The 14861-nt window shown below is 40.5% G+C and overlaps 1 protein-coding gene across 6 annotated transcripts in view; it reads right to left on the minus strand.

The window, feature by feature from the left end:
* The window catches only part of CPEB3 (cytoplasmic polyadenylation element binding protein 3), a 91754-nt gene extending 81145 nt beyond the window's left edge, over positions 1 to 10609 (minus strand). For 4 of the 6 annotated variants that reach the window (XM_056850098.1, XM_056850096.1, XM_056850095.1 and 1 more), the window contains exons 1-2: positions 10543 to 10609; positions 7447 to 8333 (exon numbers count right to left, since the gene is read on the minus strand). In XM_056850098.1, coding sequence (XP_056706076.1) covers positions 7447 to 8322 — 876 coding nt within the window. In that variant the 5' untranslated portion in view covers positions 8323 to 8333; positions 10543 to 10609. Of the gene's footprint in view, positions 1 to 7446; positions 8397 to 8552; positions 8682 to 10542 lie in introns of those variants that run through there. The other 2 variants (XM_056850092.1, XM_056850094.1) reach the window with 2 other exon arrangements.
* Positions 10610 to 14861: the final 4252 nt, after the last annotated feature.

Consider the following 14861-nt stretch of genomic DNA (forward strand, 5'->3'; position numbering starts at 1 on the left):
CCTTCCTACGTTGTATCAGACAAAGAGCTCTGGACAGCTGAGCAAAAAAATCCCCTGAAAAGCTTACAAGTTTTGTAGCTTCTTTTTCTGTCTATCATAGAGAGGCAGCACCTATCCATCCTAGTTGTCATGGTGGTTCAGTTATGTGGGCTAAGAAACCACTTTTCCCTCTCTGCAGCTCTGCTACATGAAACCTTTGGTGATCACTGGGTGAGAGCCAGCGTGGTGTAGTGGTTAAGAGCAGTGGACTCTAATCTGGAGAACCAGGTTTGATTCCCCACTCCTCCACATGAGTGGCGGACTCTAATCTGGTCAAACTGGGCTGGTTTCGCCACTCCTCCACATGAAGCCAGCTGGGTGACCTTGGGCTAGTCAGAGCTGTCTTCAAGTTCTCTCAGCCTCACCTACCTCACAGGGTGTCTGTTGTGGGGAGAGGAAGGGAAGGAGATTGTCAGTTTGATTCTCCTTAAAAGGTAGAGAAAGTCAGTATATAAAAACCCATTCTTCTTCTTCTGAAGGACCCAATGGAAATTTCCACTTTCAATGCAGCAGGACAACTAGCACTAGAATCACTATTTTATACTTCTAAAATTAACAAACAGGGTAACAGCTTATTGCTTCCGTTTCAGCTGTTATCAGTCTAAAAACACTCCCAGGTAAGCCAATTTTAGATTGGGAGTAATTCAAACCATCCTCCTTTACTCGAAGCTCTCAAAAGAATGCAGCCGTTTCTTGAGAGCTTATATTTAAACAGACTGTGCTAATGAAGGATGTTTTTTCTTACCTCAGATATAAACATGTAAACTGTCCTGGCATCTGTGCATATACTGTGATGTTTTACTAACTGCCAATTCAGTAGGATATTTATTCTGCTCATATTTTAGTTAAAACAGTCAAATCCTATGTACAATGAGCTACACAAAAATATTCTAGAAGAGAAATACTCAAATGAAGCTTAGTTTAAACACTGCATCAAGCACTTGTCTTGCTGTAATGAGCGGAACATATATTCACCCTGGTAACATGAGTATAGATGAGAGATCACAAATATGTAACACTTTCTCCTTCAGCTGCTTCCCCGATTTCTTCCCCCCCCCCTCAAGATTTCTCAAAATTGGGAATTTATTACTACAAGATGTGAAGATGACCACTACCTTAGAGGGCTTTTTGAAAAGGAAGAAGAGTTGGTTTTTAAATGCCAACTTTCTCTACCACTTAAGGAAGAATCAAACCAGCTTACAATCACCTTCCCTCCCCACCACAGACACCTTTGTGAGGTAAGTGGGGTTGAGAGAGTTCACAGAACTGTGACTAGCCCAAGGTCACCCAGCTGGCTTCATGTGTAGGAATGAGGAAATTAACCCATTTCATCAGATTAGACGCCACTGTTCATGAGGAGGAGTGGGGAATCAAACCCAGTTCTCCAGATTAAGTCCACCGCTCTTAACCATTCCACCATGCTGAAGAAACAAACTAATTAACGCAAGACAATCAACTGATATTAGCTATAATAGCTAAATTGAGCTTTCCTTTAAAGAGGCAGCACACTTCCGAATACAAAATGAATCATCTTCATTCTTGCGAGTGAATACCCAGAAGCATCTGGGCAGCTGCTGCTGGAAACAAGATGCTATGCATAGATGGATTTTGGTCTGATCAAGCAAGGCAATTCTTATATTCTTAATGGCTAAATGGAAAAAATCCTAAGCGTTTGGCTGGGCACAACACAGTAAAACATTTCTAGTTGTGTGGGCTGCCTCAGGAACTTGGATACTCTAGCATTCTATTAATCAGGTTGTCAGTCAAATTTCATAAGCAACTACAGGTAATTTAATGTTGACTTTATAAAAAATAGAATGGCATATGGCTGAGAACATTACTGCAGGAAAAATGTAATGGAAAGAACAAAGATGAGTGATATGCAAAGAATTATAATTATTCAAGGTGACAACAGTCACTTCATCAGAGCAGATTTCCCCTATGAAAGCCTTATTCATAAATCACTGTACAGCAGGGTGCAATAACCTTGTACTTTTAAGTTGTTGGAAAGTTAGAGGTTAACCAATTTTATAGTCTCTCATAATATATTATCATTTTAAGTACATGAATAGTTAATTCAGTAGTGATCTGTAAAATATGCAGTACATGAGGAACCAGAAATGGGTCTTCTTCAACAGCTCTTCACTGGTGACAACAGCACTTCCTTGTTTCCTATATTTTTGGCTTAATCTTATTTGTGGCTGCAAGAGTTTACTCCGCTGAGTAGAATTTTATATTAGTTTCAAGAAGGTCTAATGCATATAAATACATAAATCTATTTCCCAAAGTTGATTCCTTTGAAATGTGGTGTTGGAGGAGAGTTTTACAGATACCGTGGACTGCCAAAAGGACAAATCAGTGGGTTTTAGATCAAGTCTGAACTTTCCCTTGAAGCTAAAATGACTAAACTGAGGCTATTGTACTTGGGTCACATTATGAGAAGACAAGAGTCACTGGAAAAGACAGTAATACTAGGAAAAGTTGAGGGCAGCAGGAAAAGAAGAAGATCTAACATGAGACGGATTGATTTTATAAAGGAAGCCACGGCCCTCAGTCTGCAAGACCTGAGCAAGGCATTTTGGAGGACGTAAATTCATTGGGTTGCCATGAGTCGGAAGCAACTTGACAGCCCTTAACATACACACATTTTCCAATTGCATACAACTGAGCTCCTATCCAGGGAGTGATCTTAAGCAGGTCTACTCAGAAGTAAAGCCCATTTTATTTAGTGCAGCTTACTCCCAGGAACATGTTCTCAGAATTGCTCTGCCAGTCACCTATACAAAAAGAAGTACGGTAGCGCTTGTGGTTTCTGCCTTAACAATTGTAAGCAAAGAACAAATTTTGTTTTTAAAATATAAGATGGTTATTACCAGCAAGCAAAGAGGAATAACTTCAAAAGTCTCATAGCAAGCTACTTTGCATGGTCTCCAATTATTTGTTCTTGGCTTCATCACTAATGTACAAGTCACGTTACTGTCCTTCAACATCGCAGGAGAGCTTCTCTCTTTTCCTTAGAACAATGGAAGCAGTATGATTACTGTAAGTGTATAAACCCCATATTTGAACTTAAACCAAATGTGACCATTGAGCACTGAAAAGGTGATTCACATGCTACAATTACAGTACATTTTCAGACACCCAACATTTATTCAGCTAAAGTCTATTTTCCAGTGGAGGAATCAGTCTAAACAGCTAAATAGTTTTCCAGATCTATATTTATAAATGGTTAACAAAGAGTATATAGTCAGAAAAATTGTATTTACCAATGGTATCATTTTTAAAACTACTAGTTAAGTAAAAGGCAAAGCACCAAGAAAGCCTTTTTATGCTTAGATTCATTTATAAGAGTTTAAGATTAAGTTTAAATACAAGGGTTTTCAACATCCAATTATAGTACTCTATTATTTTAAATGTGCTTATAAAACAGCAGAGTAATATGCACCATTTAATTATAGACATCTATTTTAAATATATTAAATGAGCTGGTATAATTATTCTCTTGATTTAGCAGTGTTTACAAGTTGTATGTCAGTAGCTGAACAGAAGAGGGTGCGTGTGGGATACAACCCTAACAAATGTGGGACTGTCATGGAAGAGCAAAGGTTGTTATAGTTGACTGTTGACTAGTGTTATAGTGAAAAAAAGTTGTACGATCCACATCGGTGCCAATGGATTCATATTAACACTGTCCAAAACACTTCCCCCACAAAGGTCATAACTGAATTCTCTTTATTTTTTTAATTAAAGTTGGAAGATTAAATCATCAGTTTTAACTATTTTAAATAGTTACTGCATCCGTTGATTAATACTCTAGTCTTAACAACAAATGAACTGTAGCAAATTGGAGAGAATTAATTTTAGGTTTGAATTTAAGCGACATGAAAAATTATTCAGCCATCACTCTTAGTGCAACCCATTCATCAGTTTTCCATATGCTGACCTGTTTTAGCAGCATCTGATACTTCATTACCAAGCTGACGCATAGCTATTGTACCATGTCAGAGGAGTTAAAGCCATCATTCTTAACATTTCACTTGTGTTCTTGATTTCCAGCTATAGTATTTTAATTAGCAATAATCAACCATAGCTTAAAGGCAGCTAGAACAGTACTCTGTATCCATAAAATGAATGGATCAAATATCTATAAAGCTATTAATTCTGAAGGCCAAGCTTTTACAATACTTAAAATATAGTGTACACATTTTGGAATACAGGACCATCTTAGCACTTTCCAACACTAGTCAGCAATGCACAGGCAGAAGCTTTATTAGAGCCAAGATAGTGGGTCTGACGGCTTGCTTTTATTTCTGCTTGGGAAGCATAATTATTCTTTTAGAGCAACATATGGCAGAACACTTGCATCTACCAGTATAGGATTAAAGAACATCATACCTCAAGAACTTAATATATTTTAAATATATACTATATACTAAAGGTCAGTCACCAACATTACTGAAATTAAGCTTTCGCTCACAAGTGTTGTATTTCCCTAATTTGCACTCAACATTTTGGAATTGCTCCCAAGGGGCATGATGAGGACATAAACCAGAAAAGAATTTAGAGCTTACTGTACTAAATGAAAAGCTGACATATGGAACAGTTTTCAGAAGCATATACAGTAAATAAGAAACAAACACTTCTCCCAACAGTAATACTAATGTAGAAGTCCCCAAAACCCCAGGACAACCAGGTAACAATTGAAAGCAGAATTCTTCCAGAAGTAATTAGAACAACAGATTGAATGTTGTCCTATAAGACAACCTTTAAACCAAATGGGATGTTTGATGATGGGAATGCTGTAGTATTTAACTGGGAAATATAAACACAGTTTTAAAAAGGTAATAATTATGGACAACAGCTTAACATTCTTTCAGAGAAGCAGGCAGCTGTACCATACTGATAAAATAGAAAATAGGTTTCTTCTCAGTTCGGGCAGCTGTCACTATCAAATGTTTTGTACATACTGAGACTGTTTACCTTTATTTCCTTCAATTAAACCCTGACTTTCTCCCCAGCGAGGACCCAAGGCAGCTTACATAGTTCGCCTTTCTTCCATTTTATTCTCATAACAACCCTGTGAGGTAGGTTAGGCTGAGAGAGTGTGACTGGCCCGATGTCACTCAATGAGCAATCATGGCAGAGTGAGTATTCAAATCTGGCTCCCCAGATCCTATTCTGACAGTCTACTACAAATATCTATACAAAAAGGATTTGAGACCTTTCTCCATTAGTACTACTTGGCTCGCTTATATAAAACAATTCTATTGGATACAGAATCCAAATCATAGACTGTGCCACATTCGTTCTGTGGTGTGCTGATCAAACAATGCGGCAGATTTACAAAAACAGCCTGTTAGTATTTTACCATTCACCCCACGCATCCTTCTTATGACCACATGCAAGGATGGCAGTGATTATTAAAGAGTAATTATTTCTTGAATATCACTACTCAGGCCTAAATATTGATAAACCAGCTAATTCCCCCCCCAGTTCATACACGAAGAAGAAAACATTCAACACCAAATTGCCTAATTTGCTTGTTTCATGAACATATTAAGCAGCAATGTAAGAACAAGAATTGTGTCATGGGTTGTTCCGAATATTAGTACCAGTTAATCGAGTCAAGGAGCCCACCATTAAAACGTCTATAGTTTTTTTCCTGTGCTATGAACTTCCATTAATTTTATTCATGTTGGTCATCAGGGCTTACCCCTAGTGAATCCTGGAATTAGAGTTTGATAAGCATGCCAAGAATTCTGTAAGTGACCCCTAACCCCCACCTTCAGAACTACACAGTTCCTTGGACCTTTACAAATTTTAACCTGACATCTACGCTACCAACTACCAATATGGCAGTCCATATATTGCTAGAGGCAAATTATTATCCTTCACACTTAATAGAATGCAATGATAGAGCAAAATCAGCAGAGCTGTAATGGCTCAAGAGAAGTCTGTTTCTGATATCCACCCATCCCCCTTGGCTTTTAGGCTGCAGAGACTGACTGGCAGATGAGTGTACCCAGCTCCTCCTTCTGCACAGAAAAACCAATAGGAAATTAGCAACTCTCCCTTTAAACAGAATGAAGCAGCAAAATTACATTTGAAGGCATAGCCTAACCCTCTTGATTGAACAGAAGGAAACAGCATTCTGAATACCTGAGAAAGGTTTATACTATACCACAAAATGGTGATTTGTATTATAAGCATGATTTATATTATTGATTGCACACGTTTAATAAGATGTGACAGTTTCTGCTTTGGGCTGTATTTCTTTAAAACCAGAAAACACAGGTCATTTTGTTGCACTTTGAAGAGTATTCTAATTTATATATTTGGAAGTGGTCATTATAGCGCCCAAACCAAAAAAAGGTGTTTCTCTTCACCGATCATGACATATGATACAAAGTGAAGTGCACCTGACAATTTATTCGACCAAGAAGGCATTTCACACCAAGACATGTTCCACTCTACATTAAAATTTCAGAGCTTCTATTTCCCCAGTTTCAGTCATTGCAACTGATCTGCCCTGACATCTTAGATAACAAAACCACTGAAGGACACTGCAGCTTTAAATATTTCAGGGCTTATGTAGCTAGTAAATAGGCTCCATTGCAATATGGCTGTGAAGGTCGTGTCCTATTGAATCTTCCCTCTAATAATGTACAAAATTGAAGTGTTCCCCCCCCAAATACCTTCTCTGCATTTCTTAATCTTGTTGCTGTCACAAATTTCCTTATTGAAAGAGGATGATACTGAACGCTTTCAACACACACCCAAAACTCCTCCTGAATCTATTCACACCCACACCCTAAGCACAGACTGTATCATGATTACACTTCAGCATTTTATTCGCTTGATTTTGCAAACACGATCCTGTTGAACTTCATTTCTTTGTATTAATAAGGAGAGCTCTTTAAAGAAAAAAGGTTTAGCCCTTTAATGCGGAAAAGGTAATTAACCGGATTCCTCAAGCGTCCATGGCTTTAGTCAGCCATTTAGTTCAAGATTTTAAGCCATCTAACATTAAGGTATCTATAACACTGCCATATAATCAAATATTTTAGTAATTCTGTAACCCATCAAAATGTATAATACATAAAGCACACAAGCAGTGGAGAGGAATGGTAACAGAGAAGGGCATCGTCCAGCAGCAATTATTCTTTCAACACCAGATTTAAAGGGAACAAGAATTAAGTCTGCAAACATCATTGGGCATGACATATGTGACTCGATGTTTGCCAAGACCAACATGAATGACTTCAGGGAAGATGGGTAACTAACACAGGCATGAACTGGAATGGCAAGACGATATTTGGTTTTAGCCAGAACTGAATTACAACACAAATACTGAAATATGCATCCATCCCTCCCCTCAACCTTTTGCATTCAATAAAAAGACTTTACCTGAAAAGGCAACAGATTGTTGCCATTATCTGTCCTGAAGGCGTTGTCTTCCACCCAGGATTTGGGAGTTAGGGGAGCAGCCCTTGGGAACTTCGGTGGAGCAATGACATTGCTGGAGAAGGGCTTTTTCAGAGGCGAAATGGGATTGAGTGGGGACGGTACCCCAACTCCAACCCCCACCCCAACTCCCACACCTACTGCCCTTCGAGGGTCCCTGCCAGCTTGCAGCCCACCCCAAGGATTAGAAGGAGTACTCCAGGCTGCGTTTTGGTGGTTATTCCAACTGGAAGGGGAAGAGGTGGAGGCTGAGGAGGAGGAAGGCTTGCTGGTCATGATGGGCTGATGGCTATAAGCGGCATTTCTCTGGGCAAAAGGTGCCTGGTTAGGGCTAACCGGGGATCTCCTTTGCTGCTGTTGGGCTTGCTGCTGCTGTTGCTGCTGTTGGTGGTGCTGAGTCTGAGCTAGGCCGATCTGGGGGGAGAAAGTGCCTCCAAAAACAGGATTGACGTGATGAGGGAAATTCTGGAAAAGCATTGTCCCATTAACTGGGGTAATCCCTTGGAAAAAGCTATCATCCACAGCATTTGTGGTTCCAGTGGACCAGGTGCTTCCGAAGGAGGGAGACAAGGAGGTGCCAGCCGTAGGTTCCTGCTGAGGCTGGTGAAAACTTAAGCCTGGCAAGATGGGGGACTCCATCTGCATCTTTTCCTTGCTATTTTGGGCAGGAGCCGATGAGCCGATGCTAGTCGCTGGGTTGCTGTCCTCCGGTTTGGGTGTCTCTGAAGCGATGGGCGTAGAAGGGGCTTCTGCTGCGGTTGGATCTTGCTGCCGCTGCTGCTGGGCTTTGCTTTTGTCCATCAGTAAATCATCCTGCATGGTTTGCGCAGCTGAAACGAGAGGGAAGGGGGGAAATCCCACAAAGACAGGTTGTTAACATTCATACAGCTGCTTTAGCCTTCTGCTTGCTCGCTAGAATTCTACTGCTCTAGTACAAGGCTGCCGCAAGTTGCAAGGCAAATACGTAATCCCCCCCCTCCCGAGTAAGCTGTTTCAATCAGCGTGATCGCTCCACGCCGCCTCTAAAAATACATTTGAAGACGCTTCACCCTTTTCGATGCCTTGGTCCCCTTCAGTGTAAAAGAAAGATGTGCTTGTAGGGCAGAGATATACAGCAATTTCGCCACGTCTCTTTCTTTTACACCGGAACTAAGAGCTCTCGCCCTTCAATGAGAAACTGATTCTGGTTCCTGTTTTTCCGGGCACCCTCCTCCTCCTCCCCTGTTATTTGCATACGTCAATAAATACTGCTGCGTCCTTCAGCAAGGTTAAAAAGACAGCAGCCTTTAACTCTTCCCCACCCCCTTTCCTATGAATAGACTTTTAAAGGAGCCGGCTGCCTATTTTGCTTAATCAACAAACCGGTTCGGTCAAACGGTTGAAAACTGCTCAGAATGACGCTTGCAAGCCTCAGTCACGCGCTCCTCTTCCTAAACGACTCAAGGAAAAAGCCTATCCTGTACAAATCACAACGTCCTGTTTTGCCTGACTGAACAGCCTTAAGCTTTCCCCTTCTTGCCATTCTTTCACGAAAAGCAGCTTGCTTCACACAAACCTTTTTCCCGTTGTTTATCCCGTGCTCTTTCCAGAGTAATGGGCATGAAATTTAATCATTCAAGAGGGGTGGGGGGGAAACACCCTGCGCGAAAATATACCGGCGTCCTGAACCCCGCATAACACTGGCGCAAGTATTCACGCACTAACATTTATTTCCCTGTAGGCAACCTACAGAAGCTTTTTTCCCCCCACACGTTGCCCATACGAGACTAATTAAAATGAAACCGGCGAGATAATCACGAGGTAGCAGTCAAAAATAGGACGAGATAAAAATATGAGGATTCACTCGCTCATGACCAGCAAGGAAGCTATCAGAGGAAGACTAACTAGATACACAGTTAAATAGGCCGAATCAAAGGCAGTCGTCCCGATAAGACGCTAAACAGAGGCACACATTAACCAGGTTTATTTCAACAAAACGTATTCGGAATCAAATCTCCCTCGCCGACACACAACCATATTCCTTAAATCGCTCTTCCTTGCTCTGCGACAGCCTCCACTAATTAGCCATGATGTTAAAACAGCAGCTGCTTTAACAGTATTGAGGACTGTGAAGGTGGCAATTTCCTTTCTCCCATGTACTAAATTCAGAAGACGCCTGAATTGGAGACGCTTCTAAATAAACATAGTATCGGGGGGGGGGGGTGGAGTATGCCCTCTACAGCGAGGATCGATAGCGACGATATATCCCAGCAAGGAAGTTTGCAAGGTTATTTTCCAGATAGCTTCTCTGTGCACACCATCTCTAAAATGATGGAATTTGGACAGGGCATAGACGCTAAATTCCTAACCCCAAAAAGGAGTAAACGAGCGCATCTGAGGCACGCAGCTCTGCTGCTGCGGGGGGAGGGGGGGAGGGGGGGAGGGGGGGGAGGGGGGGAGAAACCTTTGAAAGCAGTTTAAGACAGCACTGCAGTAAACCATCATACTACGGGCTTTGTGTAGTTTTCCATTAGATGCACTCCCAGCGAAGTCATCGCCACAGTGAGGGTTGACAAAACAAATACAGAAGAGGTATACAATAAGGAGCAACCAGGTAAATTGTCCTCCTTTTTAACGACCGGTTTAGGTTTAGACACACCAATGCGAATATTAAAACTCCTCCTCCAAATTTATTAGGTGGCTGTAAACCACTAACTCATCGGGCAATCGCTGTCGGTTTAGATACGGTTTGTGAACTTCATTGTGAGACCCTACCTGGAAATGTTTGGGTTTTTTTTTTTTTTTTAACATTATTACTTGTACGTAAGATTTCACTACAAAGCCCACCCTTCCTGTCAAGGTCAAACTCTACGGAGAAAAACAATGTTTATTTGAAAATCTAGCCAGCCATGTATCTACCATCGGGCTAATATGCGGCGCCTCTTGATCCCCCCCCCGTATGTATTTGTTCCAGTCTTAAAGTAATATCCCCGTAACAATAATATTTCGTTTGCATGCAGTAACCCAAGTAACCAAGGCAGAATCGCTAAGAACAATTACCTTTTGAGTATTCTGTATTTAAAGATCAACAAAGGTAAGGGACAGTGAGTCTATTTCCTTCTTTCAGATTTGGTAATATGACAAATAGAGATTGCTCTGGCAAGAGCACTTTGACAACTGTAAGCTTAAGGCGCATGTCCACCCACGGAATTGTGGGCATTGGAGTCTTTTCTTGAGCAGAGGCAGGCTGGGAAATCAGTGCTCAAAGCTCAAATACAAGCTAACAAGAAGGAGCGACTGCAGCTAGAGAGCCACGCAGCTAAAAGCCATTCGCTTGCTCTTCAAAAAAGGAAATTAGTTTTGGAAGCAAGCCTGTTTGATCTTACTTTACCCATAAATTAAAGCACTATAGGTTCTTACTTTTTAAAGCAATTTTATTCATGTTTAAATTAAGATCAAACAAAAAATAGTGATGCAAAACAAGTAATTATAATGCCAGTCCCAAAGTGGCAAATTGGGTTTCTTTCATTTAAAAGGGTGGGCATACACACTCGATTGCCTTGGAGAATCAGGCTCAAAAATCAATCTAACACCAACCTGTGTCACCATCACTGGCCAACAATATGCCCCTGGGGAATTTTACCAGCTAAGCATATTTCCAAGCATTTACCTTCTAATATCAACAAAGATATTTTGTCTCTGCATGTAATTTGATTTTTTTAGTTGTCCTGGTTTACAACAATTATTTAGACTCGTTTTCCATCTAAGCAACTTCAGATTTGTGGAATCACAAAATGGAGGCACTTTAGATAGAAAATGGCAGTACATGGTAGTATGCAGAACCATATGACTTTATAAATAAACCAAAAGAAAAAGAGGCAGACCTCCAAACGTAGCATTATTGGGGCATCAGTATGCTCCTGAACATTGAGGGCAACTGGGTGTCAGTTAAAGGGGGGTGGGAAGGGAGCAAGATGAGAAATGAGCCTCCTCGTGCCCTTGAGAGCTTAGAAAATACCACAGGGAGAAATTTTGGAAAGTGGGATAGAATTTTCAAATTGTTCCCCCTTCCTATGATTCCTCTCGAGGACCCAGCTTGTTTTAGTCTTAGTCCTACAACTAAGAACATATATTTCTACATATATTTGGTCAGAGTACATTAAGGTAAAAATGATAAAGCCACCTTTTTAATATTAATTTAATATTAAAACATTTTAATACTAAAAATATTTAATAGCATACACCAAAATGCCCTAGAAAGCATCTTGGCAACGATTAATTTGGCTAACTAAACATAATAAAACATTTAAAAATGAAATAAGCATTGCTTGTCAAAATGCCGTATGAAGATCAAAGTTCCGTTTCTGCCCCATAAGGACTCCCCTTCTACCACCCACAGACCTAATGTCATTAACTCAGTCCGAGTAATTAATGTACATCTTTACTAGAAATGACTTTAATTAGCTATCTTCCTGTATTATGATCAAGAATGGAGCTTTCATAAGCCAAGTAATAAAGACCTCTGTACATTTCCCCATATTAAATCAGCTATGTAAAGAAGGGGCAAAAAAGTAACGGCTTTCAAAGAAAATACTGAAGGGACCAATAAGCATTGTGCTTCAGAGAATCCTTGGGGATGACAAGGCCCTGAGAGTTTTATGCTTAAGTAGTACAAAGTGCACAGTTCTGTTAATAATATGCAAGGAGTTATTATGTAAACAACTAAGTTAGGTTTCACTATGGCAGATCTCCATCATGAGTTCTGGTAACATGCCAATTGCCTAATCCACATGTGTTTATTCAGATACAAGTCCCTTTGAGTTCTGTAGGGTTTTCTTTAAGTAAACATACATAGGATTGTATCCTGTTTTTCCAGAGGACGTAAGGCCAAAGATTGGGCTATGAGAAAAGAAAATTTGATTCATGCATAAATTAGTGGTAATTAACATAAAGTCAGCCAAAAGGAAACTAGTTTAACTTACATAATTATGATAAACAAGATTTCTTAGTAATACATAAAGAGGACACAAGTATCTGGGTCAGTGTATACTAGGCACGAGGAAGTAATCACAGGTAAGTTAGACATGTCACAAATACCAAATGAATATTGTCAAAGGCTTTCACGGTCAGAGTTCATTGGTTCTTGTGGGTTATCCGGGCTGTGTAAAAATACCAAGACCACGGTTACACAGCCCGGATAACCCACAAGAACCAACCAAATGAATAGTTTGCATGCACTTCTAATAATGGGGATGGTGCAATATAAAATGGGAATGAGTGAAGTATTTATCATACACATTACTAAAAACGGGCTGATTAAAGCAATAAAATGTGATGGTTTTTGTAGTACAGAGTATAGTTATTTGGGCCCTAGAATATTGTTTTTGAAACATGTGGAGTTTGTAATTTCTGAAAATGTCAGTATTTGTGGAAAAGAAGATGAACTAGCCAACAGCTGTTCCTTCTAATTTCTCCCCTGATCTTTTCATCTGTCCTCTTCCCCTTCTTGCTACAACAAACAAGAGACATCATTTCTCCTGCTGCAGACAGAGAGGGTTGGCTCCAGGTTGGGCCAGGCAACAAGACCAGCAAAGGGCTCATTGCCTCAGCATTGTCACTTTACACAGAACACCCAAGGAGGAACTAGGACATGTGAGGAAATTCTCAGTTTGCATGCCCCACCTCTTTCAGGTAAAAGAGATTGACTGATTATACCTTGACAGAACACACCCCTAAAGTCTGGAGCTGACACTGCAGGAAGTGGACAACAAAAACAACCAAATAAATATAAAGACTTGGGAGAAACAAGGTGGATCAGCCATGGCTACCCTGTGTTTTACTTAGTTGACACTGTCTACACGAAATCTCTATGTTGCAATGTGGCGTGCATAAATATTAGTATGCAGAAAATACACTTAATGAGAAAACAAATGAGCAAGCTTTGAATACTGAAAATCACCACATATTAGAATCAATATTATTCTTCTAATACAGCCTGTTTACCAGTCATGTGATTTCCAGAGCTATTACAGTCTACAACAAAGAAGTCAATTCCACAAGAGTTCTAATATTGGCCCATTCACAAAAAGTGCTATACAAATTATAAATGCTTTTGCTTTCACTGTTACGTGGTACTGTTTACCAATAATTTTAATAGCAATGGAAGCACCAATATAAATTATTTTTACAAAAAATAGGTGGGAGAACTATTGCTCATCAATGAGAAACAGTTAAAGGTTAGATCCTGATCATGGTGGAAGCTCTAGGTTTTTTGTTGAGTTCACTAACTAAAGATGCTACAGCGTGGTGTAGTGGTTTGGAACGGTGGACTCTAATCTGGAGAACCGGGTTTGATTCCCCACTCCTCCACATGAGCAGCAGACTCTAATCTGGTGGATCGGGTTGGTTTCTCCACTCCTATACATGAATCCAGCTGGGTGATCTTGGGATAGTCACAGCTCTCTTAGAGCTCTCTCAGCCTCACCTACCTCACAGGGTGTCTGTTGTGGGGAAGGGAAGATGATTGTAAGCTGGTTTGATTCTTAAGTGGAAGAGAAAGCTGGCATATAAAAACCAACTCTTCTTAATGGCACTAAAAGCTAGATGCTTACGTAAATTAGCACTGATGGTCAGTGATCACTAAGCAATGGGCAAACCTCTCTGGCTTGAGTGGGGGTTAGTCAATTAACAGAATATTTAACAATCTATACCCTGCCTTTGTCCCTCCCCAGTGGGGACCAGAAGCAGTTTACAACCATGTTCTCCCCTCCTACACTTTATCCTCATAACAATCCTGTGAGGTAGGTTAGCAAGATCCTTGTGAACAAATATGTATTTCAAAATCTCTTCCACGCCAGCACGCACTCTTCACAGGAGAAAACTAATCTTGTAAGAGGCTGTCCCCCTGGGAAACTGGAGGTACAAAACACTGCCACAATCAAATTCCAGCCTCAACACAGCCGGGGCTCCCAACAGGAAACAAGGGGTGGGGGGAGAAAGAGGGTCAGAGGCCATTTATGCAAGGGAGCTTTTGCCTTGGATTGGCCACTCTCTAGATGCACATTTTCCCCATCTGAATTCTCAAAACTCTGCCTGGGGACTTATTTTTGAGTTTTGAGAATTCAGATGGGAAAAATGTGCATCCAGAGAGTGGCCAACCCAAGGCAAAACCTCCCATGCGTAGGTGGCCAGAGTCACAAGCCCATTCGAGCCGAGACATTATATAAACCCTCATTCGCTACTCAAAGCACCCCTGCTTGTTGCCTTTAGCATTTTTTTTTTAAATTAAGGACAGGTATGTCCCCATCCTGTTGTATGGGGCTGTAAGACTCTTTTAAGTTAACAATGAGACTCAAAAATAAGCCCTTAGGCAGAGTTTT

The sequence above is a fragment of the Euleptes europaea genome, chromosome 5 (genome assembly GCF_029931775.1).
Source record: "Euleptes europaea isolate rEulEur1 chromosome 5, rEulEur1.hap1, whole genome shotgun sequence".
NCBI lineage: Eukaryota > Metazoa > Chordata > Lepidosauria > Squamata > Sphaerodactylidae > Euleptes > Euleptes europaea.